General features: G+C 39.7%; 1 protein-coding gene across 1 annotated transcript; it reads right to left on the bottom strand.

The window, feature by feature from the left end:
* Window positions 1-424: 424 nt before the first annotated feature.
* serpinb1l3 (serpin peptidase inhibitor, clade B (ovalbumin), member 1, like 3) lies at window positions 425-20,307 on the bottom strand (the record flags this gene model as incomplete). Its single annotated transcript, XM_083995244.1, has 19 exons — window positions 425-1,371; window positions 2,156-2,336; window positions 2,418-2,507; window positions 3,317-3,394; window positions 4,060-4,202; window positions 5,072-5,189; window positions 7,172-7,312; window positions 10,431-10,612; window positions 11,720-11,816; window positions 13,227-13,233; window positions 13,431-13,653; window positions 13,753-13,933; window positions 14,368-14,457; window positions 14,721-14,798; window positions 15,180-15,322; window positions 15,419-15,536; window positions 16,079-16,219; window positions 17,222-17,443; window positions 20,116-20,307. The coding sequence occupies 19 exons, from the start codon at window positions 20,305-20,307 to the stop codon at window positions 1,145-1,147; spliced, it is 2,652 nt and encodes an 883-aa protein (XP_083851370.1). The 3' UTR covers window positions 425-1,144.
* Between the last annotated feature and the right edge of the window lie 1,978 nt (window positions 20,308-22,285).

Below are 22,285 nucleotides of genomic sequence, written 5' to 3'. Positions count from 1 at the left end.
AACATTTTTTGAGATATTTGTGAGTATAAACACAGCTGAATACACCTGTTTCTATTTTTTTTTCATTCATATATTTTATCATCTACTGTCTTCATTGTCTACTTTATTGTCTTCCTGTTTCATATCATTTTCTCTTTGAGCGACATCTCTTACATGAATAAAGTTTAGTTTTACTATTACATTTAATTTTCCTTGTGTAATTGATAAATTCCTTGTTAAACTGATATATGCACAGCGTTGAGTGTGCGATTGCTGGTTTTGTTTGCCTTGTGTAATTGATCAAAGTAGACTGAAGGTTACGGTAAGTAACAAGACTTATCATAGAGCAGCCGCCACCTGATATCTTAATCAGATGTACTGTAAATGAATCAGAGCAGAGATAAATGACATTACAAGGATTTTTTTTTTTAAGAAGCGCATGATATTTATGAATCACACTTTTTTTTTATTCCATGTGTAAAAAGCATAAGGATACATGAAAAAACTATGAACTCAAAGCCAGTTCAGACCTTCATGTAAACTCTTATTCTTTCTAGTCTATAAGTCATTATATTATGCATAATGCAACATTTACATATAACATAATAAGACAATTATATTCTCTTTGGTACAAAACGACTGTTCTGTTAGATAAAGTGCAGAGAATCTTAAGTTGCAACCATCAAATCTTCACATGGTATAAAAGGCACGACGGGTGACAAAAAAAAAAGAGGCGAATTCCTTCAAAGGCTGTACGGCGGTAAGTAGTGGAAGCAGTGGTTCTCAACCTGGGGGAGTGTTTAATGAAAAGAGGGGGGTGGAATATGATTTCAATGGGAAATATAAACACGCTAATCCTCTCGTGCTTAGTTTGACTTCACTAAAATACAACAATGATCCCTTTTTATTCATCATTCATACGTTTCCCCATGTTATTTTGTCTTCTTTTGCCAGAAACAGTTGAAGAACCACTGGGACAAACAGAAAAATAGTTTGTTTTTTATCATTATTGGTGTTGAAAGTGTAGGACGGGAAGTCAGAGGGAGCGGTTAGCTGCAGGAAACTCACACATGATACCAAATTAAGTGCTCTATTATTACAAATATAACCCCCCTCTCTCCCTTCCTCCTTCCCTTCCCTCCTCCTTCTCTCTGTGATGTCGTCCTCACTCGGGGGAGCAGTAGCGGCCGGCGAACAGGACGCTCATGGAGGGGTTGTGTCTGATGAAGAAGAGGAAGGGGTGGTCTGCGACGAAGGTGGCCGGACGAAGAGCGCAGCGCAGCATCATGATGGCGGCGGTGGCGGCGGCGGCTTCGGTTCCCTCCTCGTTCACCTCCACGAAGGCCTTGTGGACGACCTTGGACAGGACGAGGTCGTTGGCCGGTGACATGCCTGAGAAGAAAAGAGACGGAGATGGAGAAACTTTGTTGTTTTTTTTTCTCTTTTCTCTTTTTTTTAGTGTTTACTTAAAATTGAAATTTCACTCATTATCTACTCACCCTCATGTGGACTAAGGGCTGGGAGAAGTTTCAGGGTCCTCCGTAGCTTCTCTGAGTTACAGGGGGTCTCGGCGTAGCAGTGCATGTCCATATAGCGGTTGCAAATGGATACCAACTGTCTTCATAACAAAAAGACACACCAAAAAACATCCAAATACCTCCATGCTGCTCGTATGTAATGCCCGTCTTGTATTGAAGCCCCGAAATGCGAAATTGTCCCGAAAAAAATTAAATAAGTCTGTTTTTCAAGCTTGTTTGTAGCGGAAGCTCCTCTTCCCGGTTCGTCCAAATTTGACGAACCGGGAAGAGGAGCTTCGAGAAGCTTCGGCTACAAAACAAGCTTGAAAAACAGACTTATTTAATTTTTTTCGGGACAATTTCGCGAGGAGCATGGAGGTTATTTGGATGTTTTTTTGGTGTGTCTTTTTGTCACGAAGACAGTTGGTATCCATTTGCAACCGTTATATGGACATGCACTGCTACGCCGAGACCCCCTGTAACTCAGAGAAGCCACGGAGGACTCTGAAACTTCTCCCAGCCCTTAGTCCACATGAGGGGGAGTAGATAATGAGTTTGATGAGAAATTTCAATTTTGGGTTAACTATCCCTTTAATTCATCTGTACCAGTTTTCTTATATGTGCAAATAAATAAAGTCTAAAGAAGTCTCATTGTCTACCTGAGAAGTCACTCAGGCCCATGTCGAAGGCGTCCTCCATGCCCATGCTGACCAGGACGTTCTTCAGGTCGTACTTCTCCTCCATCTTGAACCGGGGCAGACCCACCTGCACCTCGACCTCGTCCATCATGTCCGGACGAGTCCACTCCACAAAGTTCTCGTAGGTCAGCTCCTTCTCCAGCTGCAAACACAGATAAAAGTAAATCATTTTGTCGCTTTGTGTGTTTTCCTTTTGTGTGTGTGACGTCGTGTCCTACTGCACCTTCTCCAGACCGGTGGAGCCGTCCTCGATGTCCATGGGGAGGAAGATGAGCATGCTGAGCTCCTTCCCTTGGTAAGGCATCTCCAGGATCTGTACAACAGAACAGCAAGTTTCCAGTATTAAAGTCATAGTAAAGCTTTAAAGGGATAGTTCAACATTTTGGCAAATTGGCCCATTGCCATAATCCCTATAGTCATAGCAGTAGGTTTGTTAACTTTAATTGTCGGTGCAAGCTGTTTTTAGAACGGCAGACTCATCAAATACACAATCCAACAACTCCAAAACGCTCTGGTGGACAAGTTGTGACCTGCACATTCACCACGCTATGAGATAATAACACAACATTACCAGACAGAGTTGTTTTAGAGGTAAATGCAGAGACTGCTTGCTGAAAAACTGCCCGAGACGGGAATGTGCATCAGCAGTTTTGCAAGAATTTACCTCTAAAACAACTCTGTCTGGTAACGTTCTGTTATTATCTCATAGCGTGGTAAATGTGCAGATCACAACTTGTCCACCAGAGCGTTGTGGAGTTGTTGGATTGTGTATTTGATGAGTTTGATGAGGGAAATCAAGAAATCCCATGAGCCTCCGTAGCGTAGCTCTGAGCAGCTCACGGCTCTGCTCCGCCGATCTAAAAATAGCTTGCACCGACAATTAAAGGTAACGAACCTACTGCTATGACTATAGGGATTGTGGCAATGGGCCAATTTGCCAAAATGTTGAACTATCCCTTTAAAGTTCACATGCAACAGTAGAAACTGCCACAGTTCTATAACAAAATCTCATCGGTTTCATGCTGTTTAACCTGATTAAGAAAGGTAATAAATTAATGGACTTGTTGGTGACAGACTCTCTTGTAATTGACTGATAATATAAATTGATTTGTTGTTGATTACCTGGCAGCTGCCTTCAGGGATGTAGGTCAGAGGGAATTTAGTTTTCTGGGTCATCATCTTCACTGGTTTAGTGTCATTCTGAAAACAACAAACAGAAACACAATGTGAGTTTAAACCCCGTGCACCGTTACTGTAGATCATCGCTGCATTTCAGCCTGGTTTGAAGTTAATAACAAACACGACTGAATATTTAAATCTGCATTTTGGATGTTAATGTGAAATAAAACTCTGAATATTCAGCGTCTCGATCTCTTAAAGCAGCTCCAACTTTCTGTCGACAGCTTCAGATAAGAGCTAAATCACTTTTTATCACTCAGAGTAAAGTCCAATGTCTTCACTTCTTTTTTTATTAACCATGTGAATCATTTAATATAATAATATCTATAGACTCAAACTGGAGCACAGGACCATGAGGCGTCGCCTGGACGACAGAAACCCATGATGATCACTCATGTGTCTCCTGATCTGAACAAACATGGCCGACGCCCTTTTGCCCCTGATTTCCACATCTTCCTCCTGTGGTCAAGACCTGATGGTGAACTCTTTTTTTTCGCAACTTTTCATTAAGAAAGTGGAGAAACCTTCCATGACCTTATTGGTCATAATTTATTACACCATACTGGACATTTTCTCTTTTCATTTTCACTTGATGAAGCAGCTTCTCAATGTTCCTGCAGCGAACTCTCATTTTCACTTAACAGACACATGATGTCATGCTGAATCGTTTACATTTTCTCTTTTACCTTGTTGAGTCTGAACTTAGCGTCGTGTGTGGCGTTCGTCTTGAACTGTTTGTTCCAGTTGCCCTTGAAGTAGATGGCGTTGACCAGAACCAGCCTGGTCATGTTGTCCACCACGCCCTTGGCCAGCACGTCCTGAATTTTACCTACAGATGATTAAAACACACACACAATGTGAAATTATTAACAGTGTAGAAGCATATGTATTAGAATATTAATAGGTTAATGCACAGATTCAACTTTAAAGGGATACTTCACCCAAAAATCGATAATTCACCAATTCACCAACCGGAAAAAATTAATTTGATCTCTGCCTTGTTGTAGCAGTAGCTCGTTAGTTCGTCGTTGTAAACCAATGGATGTTTGATCTAAACACGGAAGAACAACTCGCAGCAAATCTCACGCAGCCACTGGGAGCTACTGCTACAACAAGGCTAAAAACAGAGATCAAATTCATTTTTTCTGAACAACTTTTTCATGTGGCGGCTTCAGGACACTTGGGTCAGTACGGATGAGCAGTATGGAGGTATCTGGATGTTTCATAGTGTGTGTTTTGGACGATTCAAAAGTGAACTCTATCCACCGCTATTATATGAAAACCTGTTGCCAGCCGGACCCCCCCTGGAACTCCTAAAGCGTTTTTGATGACTCAGAAAGTTCTCCAAACCCTTCCTTGGCATGACGGTGAGTATAATTGGTGGTGAATTATCGATTTTGGGTGAAGTATCCCTTTAATATTGAGTTTTTCTGTCCCAATATGAAGAATGATGCAGAAATCTTTAAAACTTGTGACACTGTGAGGTCATGTAAGTTTGCATGTGGATGTGTAATTCTAGAAATTTGAGACTGACACAAGATTTGTGACTAAGCAACATCTCAGTTTTTAACATATTACTGATAGGAGTGTGTGTGTGTGTGTGTGTGTGTGTGTGTGTGTGTGTGTGTGTGTGTGTGTGTGTGCGTGTGCGTGCGTGCGTGCGTGCGTGTGTGTGTGTGTGTGTGACCTTTGACCCACCTTGCGTCTGCTTCTCCACCCATTTGTTGATGTTGACTCTGGCGTCCTCCGATTTGTTCTTGAAGTCCACAGACTCCAGCTCTGCCTGGTAGTGCTTCCTGGTGAGTCCGAGGAAATCCTGTAACCATCGGCAGCAACGTTAAAGCAGAAGTAAGCGATCCGGTCGTTTTCGCTAATGCTGCGTTCCAGGCCGGCTTTTGAAACCGTAAATTACAGCTTCAAGTCACAACTTACGACTTTGTAGCGTTCCAGGCAACCCACTCGTGTTTTTCCGACCTGTTTTACCTGTGAAAGTCACTATAACGGCCACTCGTAACTTCTGACCCGTGAACTCGTACCAGATCGAACTGGTACGACTTCACGGTCGGAAAAACAGGAGTTACAAGTTGCCTTGAACGCACCATAACTTCTTGTCAGCCGACGGAGTTAGCAGCCCCCGCCCTCGTCATGGATCTATTGGTCCTCGTCCCTACGTCACCACATTCACGGCGTCCCTTGGCTGCAGACACAGCCCTTCATACCGTTCTCTCTCCTCATTGGATAAAACTTGTAGGATACAAGAAAAGTTTTCTCCTCGGCTCAGAGCAGAGTGACTGAGAGACCCGTGTTTCGGTCCAAACACTCTACAGCGGGGAAAATAAGTATTGAACGCGTCAACATTTTTCTCAGAAAATATATTTCTAATAGAGCTATTGACATGAAATTTTCACCAGATGTCGGCATCAACCCAAGTAATGCACACATACAAAGAAATCCGAACATTAATGTCCATAAATTAAGTTATGTGTAATAAAGTGAAATGACACAGGGAATAAGTATTGAACACATGAAGAGAAGGAGGGGCAAAAAGGTATGGAAAGCCAAGAAAGCAGCTGGAGTTTGTCAGTATTTAGAATGTAATCCTGTCTCCTATCAGTGCACAGTAATATCTGCTGGTTTAGTCCTGATTGATGCCTTTTAAAAAGGTTTCTCACCACCAAGGTGTCAGACAATAAGTATTGCATGGTGGGCAATGGCAAAGAGCTGTCTAAGAGCTGTCTAAAGACCTACACAACCTTACTATTGCAAAACAGGAGTCAAAACAATAATCAGAAGGGTTCCCTAACAGTCCAGGACACTGGTGGAGAGCTTCAGACAGACCTGGGATCAGCAGGTACAGTTGTTTCATAGAAAACAATAAGTAATGCACTCAACCGGCATGGCCTCCATGCACACACACCATGCAAGACATGGAGGCCATGCCGGTTGAGTGCATTACTTATTGTTTTCTATGAAACAACTGTACCTGCTGATCCCAGGTCTGTCTGAAGCTCTCCACCAGTGTCCTGGACTGTTAGGGAACCCTTCTGATTATTGTTTTGACTCCTGTTTTGCAATAGTAAGGTTGTGTAGGTCTTTAGACAGCTCTTAGACAGCTCTTTGCCATTGCCCACCATGCAATACTTATTGTCTGACACCTTGGTGGTGAGAAACCTTTTTAAAAGGCATCAATCAGGACTAAACCAGCAGATATTACTGTGCACTGATAGGAGACATGATTACATTCTAAATACTGACAAACTCCAGCTGCTTTCTTGGCTTTCCATACCTTTTTGCCCCTCCTTCTCTTCATGTGTTCAATACTTATTCCCTGCGTCATTTCACTTTATTACACATAACTTAATTCATGGACATTAATGTTCGGATTTCTTTGTATGTGTGCATTACTTGGGTTGATGCCGACATCTGGTGAAAATTTCATGTCAATAGCTCTATTAGAAATATATTTTCTGAGAAAAATGTTGACGTGTCCAATACTTATTTTCCCCGCTGTATGTAAGTGATTGCTTTCGGAAGATATAACTATTTAAGACTTATATTAACACAAAAATATCGCTTACTTCTGCTTTAACTCAAACAGAAAATCTCCTTCACCTCACCTGGTGGCGTTGAAAACCTGTATTTACTTCCTTGTTCTCTGGCTTTCTGCCCCACTCCATCATCCATCATCCCCTCTTAAAGATTCCTATCTGAGCTTCTTATTCACTGCGGCTTCCTTCCCTTTTGTTGAGACCGCACCCAAACGTGAGGATGCACAGATGAAGAAAAAAAAACACGCACCTCAACAAACTGGTACGACTGCTCTCCGTACAGCCTGTTGGCCACGCTGAGGGCGTACGGAGCGCCCGCCTTGTTGAGCTCGCTCAGCAGCTGAGCGAAGCTGGCGTGGACTTCACCCTGACAGTCCTTGGTCTTCAGACACTGTGGAGGAGGACAAAAGCACAGAAGTGGAGTTAGAGAGAGATGCACCATTGGACATACAAAGCTGAACATGTCGACACTTGCTGCAGAAAATCTCAACATCCCAACTAATAAAAAAAAAACGGATATGGAAAACGTAGAGAGAATATTCAGACACCTTTCACCCCAACTTCACCGTCCCCAGAGGAAAAGACCGACACCGTCCCGCCACCACTCACAAAACCAAAACCCGTCTTTGTTAATAAAATAAGAAAGCAGGGCTGTGTATTACGGCTGGTTTGCATCCACATCAGGAAAACTGAAACCACCATCTTCTGTAAATTATGTCTGCTAAATTTGGTTTATCAGAGTAAATACACAAATCAAAAGGAAACAGCTTTATTTAACTTGCTCCAGTGTCCCGATGTGTTTTTGACAGGTTGTCGTTGTTTATAATAAGTTTTAAGTGTTTTCAGTCTAATCTCACTGTGTGTGCGTTTCCAGTAGCTCCTTATCCGAGATAAACAGCTCAGCAGAGGAGAAGTCGTAATGTAGCCCAGGCTGCATTCCTGGGAATTATGCAACTGTGTGTGGTTTGGAGCTGACAGTCAACACACACACACACACACACACACACACACGGTTAGGGCTACTCCCTGCATTGTTGCATGTCTATTTCAAACCAGCTGCATATTGGAGATTAGATTATGTATTGCCTTTTTTTTAAATTATTATTGCATGTATCATTATTGTTTTGCATTATTCATTCATGTATGTATTCTTACTTTCCTTCTTATATTCACTGTATAATCACTAAGTTTTCTACTTATTCTTCGTTAACATTCAATTGTTCCTTATTTTCTTGTCTTTACTTATAAGCAATTTGGTTTTTGAATATGTTCTTCATGGGTGAGGTTTTCATATAAGCCCTTTCAGGTTTCATGCCTCCCCTTTGCATTGCTCATACTATTTTAAATGACATGTTTGTGCAAAATAAATGAATAAAATAATAATAGAAAGTGAGCGATCTCCGTCTCCACAGATCCCTCCACCACCACCAGACACCTTAGACCAGCTGTTAGTAAACCAACCGTCCCTCTGTTAGTTCCTCTCCCCTCCTTTCTTTTGCTTGTTTCTTTTCTTTTTGTTATTATTATTATTATTACCACCTTCAGCATGGCTGGCAGTTTGAACTGGACGTGCTGCGACTGCTGCATCATCTGTGCATCCTTCTGCTTCCCTGCCTCAGTGAACTTCAGGGCCTGAGGGCGTATAATCATCAGTCGTGTGTTCATGGTTCAGTCAAGACATCGGGCGTCTCTGGTTGAACTTGTTACAGTCGTACTCAGCAGCAGGCTTCATACTTATCACACCAGTAGTTATATATTCCTCAAACACAATGTTATCCACCTGTTGAATGTGCAGCAAAGCTCTCCATGCGTACAATAGACCACGCCCTGCTGCAACCTTCAGTTCAACGAATAGGACTGTGCAGGTTTATGAAAATATATTATATTATAGTATTAGGCTATTTCAATCTATTCTAAAGCCTGATCAGGGACAAAGACTGCAAATTAGCTGAAGCTAGACGTCTTATATGCATCAAATGTTCCCATTTTCTGTGGCAATGTATGTATTGTCCCTGTTAAATAAACATTAAAATAAAATAAATAACTTTGCAGAACTATAATCATCTTCATTTTCCTGAAACTTTTATTGGATTTCATCCCGGATATATTTTCACTTTCTTTTTTTTTGCTGCAGTTAAGTCACATGTCAAGTCAAATCTATTTTATCTATAGACCACATTTCATACAGTGGAGACTGCTTCAGATAAAAAAAAAAGGCAGTGCAGGGAGAAGTCAAACATTAGGGAATGATAAAAAATACTATCAGCTATAAATAAGATTAATAAAACTAAAGCCTAACTCCAAAAGATGTTTTAATGTTTGGTTTTAAAAGAAAATACAGTCGTACTTTTCCAGTTCTAACATCACAGCCACTGAGAAATAATGTGGTTTTGCAGGTACCAGTGTGAAATTAGACTGAATCATTAGTAGAGAGGATAAATGACAAGTTCCTGTGAAGTTAAGTGACCCACCTGAGTGCAGAATTTGTGCAGCACATGAGACTCAACTTCACAACCCTCGTTGACCCTGACACTGACTCCGACCTTTTATTGTGCATAAGTTTGCATAAGTCTTTCACCAGTGCTGAAATGACTTTATAAAAAAGACCTGTTTGTCCCTGACCTTGTTAAACAGGGGCATCAACTACAGAAAATACAGTTTTTATCTGCTATTGTATTGTTTTATATATTAGAATAAACTCTCTTATTACTCTTCCCTGTCATCCTGATCTTCTATTATCTATCATCCCCCCCAGAACATGATCACTTCACATGTTGGGGCCTTTATACACACATATACATACACATATTACACATCCACACTCCCTCTGTGTGTGTTATCTGGGCGTGGCTTTACTTTAAGTATCATTAAAGCAAACTGTCACTAATTGTGCTGGTTTTTCTTTACACCACATCCACTTCCACCTCCAGGTCAACTACCTCTCCTGAATGGCTGCTTATTACCGAGGCCTTTCTGCTGTTTATTACATTAAACAAACAAACAGCAGCTGTGTGAGGCTGTTTTTTTTATACAACACAGCTTTTTTCCACAGGATATAAAGGAAATAACTTAGCAGCTGTGATTCATTCAGCGTCTAAACCTTGAATGACTCCAGGTCGTCAGACAGGTTAACATACAGTATGTGCACATAATGGGAGCTGATAACTGTAGGTGTACGCCTGCTTTATTGTACCTAGGTCTTTATTGCCCTCATACTTCCATACTGTGTGTTTTGTTTCTATAGTAACACAGACCTGCCCACCATAAATCCAGGCCAGAGTCTGAACAGAGCAGATCTTTGTCACTTTTTTGCTGACTGCAACAAAAGACAAAAGTGGTGACTCATACACGCGCCCCAGCGTTTCACTCCACCCCGTCGTTCGTTCCCGTCAAAGTTTAGCAAACACGAGTTCAAATTACAGCTAAAATTCATGAGAAATCTGCAACAAAAACTGTCAAACTATAACAATATCAGGCTGAGCAAGTGTGTGTGTGTGTGTGTACTGTACCTCTGACATCTGTGCGTGTGTGTTGCCACCGGCCCCGAGCATCACCATCGCCAGGGCCGAGGAGATGCTGAACGGAGAGAAGAAGACATTTGCGGTCTTGTCGTCGTCGCTCAGCTTGTTGAGCAGAGCCAGAGAGAAGGCGGTGTTTGCCTTGCACAGAGGGGAGATGGATGCCATTGTGTCTGTATAGAAGCAAAGAGCATTGATTATATTATACAGCTACAGCACATTTCAAATATTATTTTATCCAGTTATCCAATCCAGTGTCTCGCCCAGCTGCTGAACCAAACTCAGTAGAAAAGTTAATTAATTTACTGTATAACAACCTTGTTTTAGGAATCAATCTGCAGTTCAGCAAACATTAATCACACAAATTCATCATTAAAACTTTATCTTAACTCGCTCTAATATCTACTTCATTCTGGGTGCACAAAACTAAACAACTGAAATAACGGAATAATCTGCTCCTCATTTACAAATCATACTTTTTTTTTTATAATACTAGAATATAGCAACACAGTAATGAAGAGATCTCATAGCTGTCACTAGTAGTAATTTATGATTAGCAGCAGGTTTGGCTCAGTCTATGCCAACACATCAACAGATTGTAAATAATGTATTAAATATACAGATGTATTAATTGAATATTGTTGAAATAAAACAGGGTTTTCCCAATAATCAAGTCTTTTTCCAATTATCCAATCCAGTGTCTCGCCCAGCTGCTGAACCTAACTCAGTAGAAAAGTTAATTCATTTACTGTTTAGCCTAATAACCTTGTTTTAGGAATCAGTCTTCAGTTCAGCAAACATTAATCACACAAATTCATCATTAAAACTTGATCTTAACCCGCTCTAATATCTACCTCTAGATAGATAGATAGATAGATAGATAGATAGATAGATAGATAGATAGATAGATAGATAGATAGATAGATAGATAGGTTTTACTAAGGTGTCAAACATAAAAAGCATAGTTTATTTTTTTTTAAAAGACAGTATTCAATGCACAGGTGTTGAGGACCACTCAAAAGGGAGTTTAACACTAAAAAGTCCTTTAAAAAAAACAAAAAAACAATACGTAATGTACATTTTAGCACAGATTAGACTGACTCACTGTCACTGTCCCACAGAGACTTTACACCTGTGACGTGAAGCAGCAGCAGCACTTCCTGTTTAACCTGACCAGTAAAACCAGTGAGAGAAACCAGTCTACGACGTCTATGAACTAAACTATTAAATAATAAACGCTGCGGCAACGACCAGATGAATGAGACTCGTCCTCTACTCACTTGTCAGGCTCGTTGCTTCCAGTCCTGAGGAGATGAGACGTCTTTCAGTAACAGACAGACCTGTGAGCGCAGCGCTGCCTGATTTATTATTTACACGCTGACACGCCCCGGGAGCACTTCCGCATTCTCATGTGTCCATTGTACGGAAGCCGACGAGGTGACAAATTGAGTTTTTTCTTTCTTTCTTTCTTTGACTTGGGCTAAAGAAGTGTATTTTATTAGATAACTTTTTTTCTTTCTAATCACATCATATTGTTGGCCAAATTTATATAATACTGATGGATAACCCCCTTTCTGTAGCCTACCTTTAAAAGGGAGATGGAGCCTCTATATCTGGTATCTTGCAACAGAAAAGCTGTAAAAAAAAAAAAAAAAAAAAAAGTTCAATATTTGCTCTAAATTTTATAATCTTGATGTGTAATTTTTTACATATGTTTTGAACCACTCTCATTGTCATCATTAAATCTAAACAAACCTCTTTTATATACAGTCTATGATCCAAACCTATCAGACTTATACCAGTGGTTTGAGAGAGTGTTCAAGGGGGTCCCCAACTTTTTCTCAAAATTTCACCACATTTTTTTCCCAGAAATTTCTTGAAACTTTTCCAAAAATTTGAACCAACACTGACAAAAAAAAATTAACGTTATTCAGTCTCAGAACAAATATTTGTGTACGGTATTTCTAGCGACCCTGGACAAAAGGCCTAAAGGATGTGCAAAAAAGGAAAAAAAAAACTGTGTATTTTTTATATGATTATACAGATTTACATCAATAGCCTATAGGGATTGAAACTACTGCAAAAAAACGTATTATTATTATTATTTTCCATTATTATTATTATTTCTACCATTAATTTCATACAGTTTGCTAATACAGCAGTTGTTGCGTCAGATTGTGCCAGTTTTTCTTAGGAGCTATTTCATCATAATTTACGATTCCAGTAAATTCTGAATCATCTGCATGTTCAGGTTGAGTGACACGCCTCATCTTAAGGGGTTTACTGTGGGTTCAGGGGCTATTGTTTTTATGTCATTGACAAATAATTACCATCAGTCTGACAGTATGTCAGATAAAGTGTGATTTCAGGTTTCAAAATGAAACGCTACCCATAGCAACAAGTCAGTGAATTACAAGACTAAAACGAGTCAGAGTTTATACATTTTTTCTTACAGTACATATTTTTATAGCTCTTATCAGAACAAGAAGCAGACTGTGAGCATCCAGACGCCTTCCTGAACACATTCATACGTTTATGGTGTTTCTAAAGTAAAAAAAGATTGATAAACTTTGAGAACTAAATCAGAGATGCTTCTGCTTTTCTCTGGAAATTCGCTCAAAATGTTGTATTGGAGTTAGTAATAGATCTTAAGTTTTATCTAGGGCAACTGGAGTACATGTGCAAAGTACACACAAGGACTAATTTGCAGTTTGCAGCAACTTGCAGAGTATATTTAGTCTCTCATGCTGCAACGCCCTCTGCTGGCCTTCTGCTTGTATGGGTTACATCCAACCTGAGGTGGGAATGCAGCCCAAACAGTTATATATGAGTTATATAACCCAAGGAAAAATAATATATTGCACAAAATGTTTTCAAAAAGAACATCTTTACTCCATTCATGCAAGCATTATAATACATACTGTTTATTTCAATACATTAAAATAGCCATCAGGGAAAGTTTGGGACTTGGCTGCAGCTGAGTTGAGTCACTCAGGGCGGCAGAATCGGCCGGCGAAGAGGACGGTCTTGGTCGGGTTGTGTCGGATGAAGAAGAGGAAGGGGTGGTCTGCGTTGAACTCAGTGGGAATTACCACCATACGGTTTTCCATAACGGCCCCTGTGGCTGCAGCGGCCTCAGTTCCTTCTTCATTCACCTCCACAAAAGCTTTGTGGACGACTTTTGTCAGTATCAAGTCGTTTGCCGTCGACATGCCTGACAGTAGAGAAGGAGGAGAAGAAGGTTTTATTACAAATACATCACCTGATGTTGACACAGGTTTGGCTATAATGAGTTATAACGTATGTTTCTCACCAGAGAAGTCGCTCTTTGTGACATCAAACGCGTCCTCCATGCCCATGCTTTTCAGGACGTCCTTCATGTCGTACGTCTCCTCCATCTTAAACCGAGGCAGCTTCACCTCCACCTCGGTTTGGCCCATTAAATCTGGACGAGTCCACTCCACAAATTTCTCATAGGTCAGCTCCTTTTCCAGCTGGAGGTGGAAACACGATCAATTATCAGTCTATATGTTAGAAGTAATGGCCCTTTAAGCTGATGGTGGTTTTGATATCCAACCTGCACTTTAACACATGTAGGCCTGCATTTTGTTACGTATTATTTCTGTTAGAGGTTATAAGAAAGATGCCTTTTTTGTGCTAAATTTGTACTTCACAGGAGAGAAACTGTGTAAAGTTTTGAAAAAGCCATCTTTGAATTTAAATATACTTTTTTTGTGTGTTTATTCTACATTCATTTGATGATTTTACATAAATAAATATTGGTTATAAGCTTCAGTCTAAAGTAGAAAAATGCAATTAATTTATTGATTACAGAAAATTGTGTGATTAATTCTTTAATTTTTTAATAGAGTGACAGCCCTAGTTTAAACCTGTGCATTTCTATACCGTATGTGTGAACGTGTCTTACCTTCTCCAAGCCTGTTGCGTCGTCCTCGATCTCATCGGGCAGGAAGATGAGCATGCTCAGGTCATCACCTTTGTAGGGCATCTCCAGAATCTGCACAGAAACATCCAGGTTTTAATATTTTATTTACAGAATTGTTTATGAAAAACAATTCAATATTAATCAAGACAATTAGAGAGAGCTGATGCCACATTGAAACACATGCAAAGATAGTAAAAGCAATGCAAAGAGACAATAAAAACCACAAATCAAAAGGATTCAAAAAGCAAAAAGGAACCATTTGTTCTTCTTCCACCATACAAATCTATTCACAAATTATTTAAATATTATATTATATACACACACTAAAATGTTACCTGGAAGTTTGCCTCAGGAAATGCGGCGTGAGATAATTTACTCTTCTGACACATCATCTTCACCGGTTTGGTGTCGTTCTGGAGAAAAACAGGAAACAGAAATAACACTTTTCTTGTAGTCATTCATTTTCTTAAAGCTCATCTTCTACTAAGGTGTAATAATAAAAGCTTGTGGTGTGGTTTTACTCTACATTAAAGGGTTTGACTTATGATATATAATTTAAAAAATCCTGAAAACATATGAACCTTTAGAGGGATTAGTTGCAGCTGGGAAAATTGCGGGTAATTTTAATGAATTATTGCTGGGTAGCTTGTGAATTTCCCACAGAGGGGTTTGTCCTGGTTGACTATCGCATGCAACAGTCGTATTACAGATTAAACTGTGAACTATCACACATCATCATCATCATTTCACAAACCCAGACTGCCAGAACTGACGACTGTGCACTGTTACTGTACCTTGTTTATCCTAAACTGAGCATCAACAGTGGCGTCCTCCTCAAACCGTTGGTTCCAGCTGCCTTTGAAGTAGACGGCATTGACCAGCACCAGCTGGGTCAGGTCGCCCAACACGTCCGGGGCCAGAAGGTCTTTGATTTTACCTGGAGAACAGGTAGAGGAGCAGAAAACATTGTCATTCATTAATTCAAATCCAAATGTCGTTGTACGTGTGTGTGTGTGTGTGTGTGCAGACCTACTTTGTGTCTGCTCCTCCACCCAGCTGTTGATCTTCACCCTGGTCTCCTCCAAGCTGGATGCGAAGTCCACAGACTCCAGCTCAGCGTTGTAGTGCTTCTTGGTGTCTGCTAAAAAGCTCTGGAAACATAGACAGCACAACAGCAACACAGTTAAATACTCACATCAAGCAGCTCAGGTAATGCTCTTTTCTCTGTAATTACCCTGTAATGAATGAAATAAGCCTTTAATTACTGGCTTACATTTAATTAATTTGAATACATTTTGATAAAAATGCATTTTGTGTGCAGCGATTTCAGTCAGTTGCATTGGTTTCATTACATATTTCAAAATATATGAATAACTACGTATATATTTGACACTTTTTGGTGTTACATTTTTGTTTTTGTTGGTTTTAATTTGTCTCTGCGCCACACAAATGTACCTAGCAATTTATGCAAATGCTCTGTTAACAGCAGAAACTGTAATTGCAGTGTATTATAACTATATTTTCTTACAGTAATTAGTGCTTGAAGGAATGAATATGTTTTGGAAAGGTCACGAGCAGGTTCTCTGCCTGCATAATTACAGGTTTTAGCTCCAGGTCGTCTTGAAATATTAACACTAAATTAAAAAGCTTTGTAGGTCAACCCACAAGCGAATACAAACACATATATACACACCTCAAGAAACTCATAGGACTTCTCCCCATACAGTTTGTTGGCCACACTGAGGGCGTACGGAGCGTCGGCCTTGTTCAGCTCCTTCAGCACTTGTGCGAAGCCGGAGTGGACGTCGTCGTCACCGTCCTGTGGTTTCAGGCACTGCAAACAACCAGAGAAGACCTGATGTTACACAATCTCACTGTGACGCATTAAAAAGTAACGACTCATGGATGTGACTGTGACTGTTGTTTTTCTCGTTAAATGATGAGAACTTTCACTGCTGTACTGTTATCCTCATCATTTACTGTAACTAGAATAACCTTTGACCCAAAGATGTGTGGAACAGTCTGGAGCAAGAGATAAAGCAAAGTACAAATATAAAAAGATTTAAAAAGACGTATAAAAAAAACTTCTACAGTAAATAGGCATATGGAAGATGAGGGATAAAAATAAATTGCTAAACATATGGGATATTATAAGTTGATATGGATATTTATATAGTATGTTTTATATATTTGTATGGATGTAGTATATATGTTACTGATATGGATATTTATGTAGTATTTATATAGATATAGATATAGATATAGATATAGATATATAGATATAGATATAGATATAGATATAGATATAGATATAGATATAGATAGATATGGTAGTAGATAGATATAAACCTTGATGAGTAGAAAGGAGTGGGATTTTTGCATACTTCTTCCCACTCATTTGTGCAAATTATGATTAGATGATGCTTTTTGTTTGTTTGTTTGTTTATACATAGTATATGTACTGTATATTGTTTTCATTTTAGACACTTTTGTTCAAAATCATTCATTCATTCATTCAAAGACCCAGAAGTTTTCATTTGTTTGCTTTCTCTTTACCAGACCCCAGCACCTTGTGGAGAGAATATGGGGAATGTAAAAACAGCAAATATGAGCTTTTGCACACACACAATCACCAACATTGTTTTCCTCTGCCCTCTCTGAGTGTGGCTAGAGAAAATGTACTGTAGGAGCGGCCTGTTCTGGCTGGAGAGAAAGTTTGTGTGGAAAGTTAAGTTTGTGTTGCTGAGAGTGAGTAACTCCTGTGGAACCACACCCACTCTAAACATACATTAATCATCCCTCCACTCCACTGCATTGCATGTGTGCAAAGTGTTACCACCTTGAGCAGGTAGCGTGGCAGCCTGGAGCTGCGTTGAATCTGCGTCTGCAACTGAAGGCGCGTCTGCATCTGGGACTGCATCGGCGACTGTTTCGACAACAGCGTTTGCATCGGTTGAGCTTCTTCTCCTTCTTGTTTCTCTCCCTCCCCCTGAGGCTCCTGAGGCGGTGGAGGCTGCTCAGGCTGCTCAGGCTGCTCAGGCTCGGTGAAGCACAGGACCTGGGTGGAGCAAAATTTGTATTTGGGATTTCAGCACATTCAACACATGACAAGACAGATTCATTTTAATCAGTTCACAAAAAACGCATCTATCGTCAGAGATGGACAGAGTACTCGACCCCAGTACTTGACTAAGAGTACTGGTCAAAATGTACTCCATTACAATTAAAAGTAGCTCAGTCGACATGTTACTCAAGTAAGAGTAAAAAAGTACTTGCTTTTAAAGGTACTTAAGTATCCAAAAGTACATGCTTTTAAATGTACTTTAAAGCAGAAGTAAGTGATATATTTGTGTTAATATAAGTCTTAAATAGTTATATCTTCCGACAGCAATCACTTACATAGAGTGTTTGGTCTGAATCACGGGTCTATCAGTCACTCTGCTCTGCTCTGAGCCGAGGAGAAAACATTTATCGTATCCTACAGTTTTTATCCAATGAGGAGAGAGAACGGCATGCAGGGCTGTGTGTGCAGCCAAGGGACGCCGTGAATGTGGTGACGTCGGGACGAGGACTGTTATGGTGCGTTCAAGGAAACTCGTAACTCGTGTTTTTCCAACCTGTGAACTCGTACCAGTTCGATCTGGTACGAGTTCACCGGTCGGAAGTTACGAGTGGCCGTTATAGTGACTTTCACAGGTAAAACAGGTCGTAAAAACACGAGTGGGTTGCCTGGAACGCTACAAAATCGTAAGTTGTGACTTGAAGTAATTTACTGTAATTTACGGTTTCAAAAGCCTGCCTGGAACGCAGCATTAGCCAAAACGACCGGATCCCTTACTTCTGCTTTAAGTAAGAGTAAGAGTAAATTTCTTATTTTTCACATCAATGAATTACTATATTTTTTTCTAAATGAATTTAAGGACCTTTTAACTCTTGTTTCTGAGAATTAACTATTTGAAACCACCTGCACTGATGTGCTGCTTTTAGGGGTTAGGGTTTCCTTCTTATTATATATATTATATATTATTATATATCACTATTGGACAGCTTGTGTCCAATAGTATTTTACAGGGTATCCGCAGGGTCTTAAACAGTCTAAAAAAAAGTCTAAATAATAATACATTTGAGCTGGTGAAACCTGCAGAGACCCTGTTTTAGAAAAAAAAAAGAGCAGACCTGAAAGTAACGAGTACGTTTCAGCCTTCCTAGAAATTAACTCGAGTAAAAGTAAAAATATTTGTCTTGGAAATGTATTCAAGTAAAAGTAATAAGTAGAAAGTAAAAGCGTTGTATAAACCAGGGCCGTGCATGTGCATGTGCAGACACATCGTTTCCTTCACACCTGATGACTCTCTCACTGTTTCACCTAGAAACCGAGTCGGATTCACTAAGTAAAATTCCATCACAGGTTCATCAGCGAGCGTCGACTCGACACCACCTGCATGACCTCATCCACCCACCACCACTCCCAGGTGAAACTTCCTCTTCCCTCATCAATCTCACGTCTGCCTGAAAGGAAACTGTTGCTCCAAACGTCTGCAGCAAAACCATGAGCCACTGTTGCCGGTCATGTTTCTGTCACGTTGCCAGGGTGAATATATTACCAGTTTTAATCCGGATTTAATCCGAGCTTTATTTTCTTTTGTTCAGGTTTTTTTCCAGTCATGTTGTATTATTTGATCTGAACTCTTTCTCTCAGTTAAGTTGACAGTAATCCTTTACCAGTGTGAAACACATCTTTTTACTTTTACTAAACACATTTAATCTGATCTGTTAATTAGCTCATAACCTGCTGTATTAGTTTCATTATATTCTCCAAAATTAAATTCTGTGTCTTTCTTGAAATATCTTCACCTAATGGCAGTTTTATCTTGTTTTACCTTGTTCCATCTGTTATTTTATTGTTCCTGTTTTCTATTTTCATTTTTATTTTTTTCTATGTCAAGTACTTTATGTTACATTTTAAAGCTCATTATGACAACAACAATGAATAGGATTATGATTATCATTGTGGTTATGGTTCTAGTTGGTTATGGTTATGGTTATAAAATCCCTGTATTTAAAGTGTTACTGAAGTAAAACCATGAGAAAAGTTATAACAATGTCTGAAAAAAAGGTAAAACATCAAGCAGAAGAAATGGTTCCTGTTATTCTAATATTATGAGAATACACTTTAATTTGCCCTGGTGTATTAAATGTGCAACACAAATAAAGCTGCCTTGTCGTCTTGATATTATTACTGCATTAAAATGAAATATATTTACGAATTTTGCAACCTGGTGCATATTCTTTTTTCTTTTAGTAGGCTACAAGGTTTTATACTTTTATCATTGTACTCTTATTTCCTCGCACAACAATAGACTTACATATCTCCTCGTGCATTTATTACACTGTTACGCAAAACTCCTGACTCATGTCTTTTCCCTGCGTCAGATATTAATCTCTCCTCCGTCTTCATTCAGAAATGCAGACGTCTCCACGCCCAGTTCACCGAGAACATGACGGAGCTTGAAGCCTGAGCCCACGCCCTCCCTCCTCTCCTCTTCTGATACAGTAATGTTATGTGGCTCAAAAAATCTATCTGTAACCACAACATCAACTTGCACTGACAGTCGAATGCACGTTTAATGCCTGTTTAATTACCAGGAGGACGCACTAACATGATAGCTGTAAGCTTTTACTCTGTAGTTACCACATTGTGCTTTAGTGTGAGTCTGTGTGTGACTGTACCTCTGACATCTGTGCAGCTGTGGTACCTTTGGCCCCCAGCATCACCATCCCCAGGCCTGCGGAGACACTGAAGGGAGAGAAGAAGACATTTGCGGTCTTGTCTTTATCGCCCAGCTGTTTGGACAGAGCCAGCATGAAGGAGGTGTTGGCCTTGGACGGAGAGGCGGATGACGATGATGATGATGAAGCCATTGTGTCTGATACAGAAGAAAAGAGTGGAGAAATAATTATTATGAATCTGTTAACAGCATCTACACACAACACTGGACAAAATAATGACCCCATAATGGAATACAAATTGCTTCAAAAATGACAATAAAGTAGTAGATGATGGCTAGAAAATAGGTAAAGAAACAAGTGAAGCCTTTAAATAATGAGGGTTATCAGAGCTTAACGTCTTGGTACCTTAATGACAGGCAGTTATATCATATTTTTTAACAACTTCTACAATAAAATATCTAAATTTTCCCTCACAGAAGTTAAATCTTACACATGTTGCACAGATGTTGCTCTGCACAACTTAACCCCCACTGCTTTCATAAAAAAAAAAACATATGAGAAGACTAAACTGACCCCTGCTACCTCTCCTTATCACTGTGATAATGGAAATCAGGTGACAGACAATAACAGACTCTGTACTTACTCGGAGAAACTCTTCTTCAAGTTCAGTCGTGGATCTGCAATCTTTCAGCTGTAAGTTGAACTGTTCGGTCTGAGTCAGTGCTTTGTTGTTTTAAAGGTTTTTTTGACACACCCAAACAGATGGAGGTGGCTGCTCCTTGAGGACGCATCTAGATATCACACCCATCAGTGAAAAGAGCATACGCCCTCATTATGGTTACTGTGACTGGGGGATTTTGTGGAAAAGTCATGACGGATGGATGGATGGTTGAAATTTCGGGGAAAAAAAGTGACATAAGCTGGTTAAGCAAAGAAAATAAATCTTTTTTTTTTTTTAAGTACAGTGTGAATCAAGAAATGTGTCAATGTTTATCAGTTATTGCTCTAATAGCCTATCTTTTGGCTATAAAACAAATAAAATACAAGGCCTGCACCAACTAGCTATGCTTAATTTCTTTTCTTTTTTTGTCCATGCATCCTGCAAATTTGTGGCTGGTATTTTATGTGGCATTAAATCAATTTAACGATGCATCGGTGTCATATTTTTGGCTGGAGCAAGCTGTTTGGAAGTTTTCCAAGTTTCCCAATCTTTAAATTACCACAAGAAGAGTAGCCTTAGTTACCGTGCTCACAGAAAAAATGAGAAAAGTTTAGGAATTTATAGCAATTAGCCACCACAACATCTGATGATACTGACAATATTGTATCAATCTGTTTGCAAAATCATCACACACAAAAATCTCCAACCAGATGTTATGAAGTTTGTACTTACCACACTTTCATGTGTGTTCTCCAGGTCCTTGAACAATCTGCATCCAGGTAAACGTTTCTATAGACTATGCATTTAATACTTGACCATTTTACATTTTATGCTGCCTATTAGTTGCCATTGTGCATACAGCCTTGTAAAAGTATGAACTTTCCACATTTTGTCACGTTACAACCACAAACTTAAATGTATTTTATGGAGGTTTTAGACCAACACAAAGTAGCCTAGCACATAATTGTGAAGTGGAAGGCAACAAAAGACTTGAGAATGGGACAGAAGTTCACCTTCCAGCAGGACAACGACCCTAAACATACAGCCAGAGCTACAATGGGCTGGTTTAGATCAAAGCATGTCCATGTAAAATAACGGCCCAGTCAAAGTCCAGGCCTAAATCCTATTGAGAATCTGTGGCAAGACTTGAAGATTGCTGTTCACAGATGCTCTCCATCCGATTCCATCTGACTGAACTGGAGCTATTTTGCAAAGAAGAATGGGCAAAAAGATGTGCAAAACTGGTACAGACAAAGTGTTGACTGAATAGATAGCAGGCCACACTTTCAGATTTTCCCAATAAAATACATTTAAGTTTGTGTTTGTAACCCATAGACTGTATATAAAAGAGGTAACGTGACAAAATGTGGAAAGTTCAATGGGTATTGAATACTTTTGCAAGGCACAGTATTATTGTGCTGCATTCAGGTTGCTCCAGGAAACATCAGTGCTGCTTTACGTGCTGCAACAGACTATAGGCAGTTATTTACTCTATTTCTATATTAGTTT

The sequence above is a fragment of the Trachurus trachurus genome (assembly GCF_905171665.1).
Source record: "Trachurus trachurus genome assembly, chromosome: 20".
NCBI lineage: Eukaryota > Metazoa > Chordata > Actinopteri > Carangiformes > Carangidae > Trachurus > Trachurus trachurus.
The sequence above is the reverse complement of the archived record's forward strand: the minus strand, read 5'-3'. Positions and strand labels throughout refer to the sequence as shown.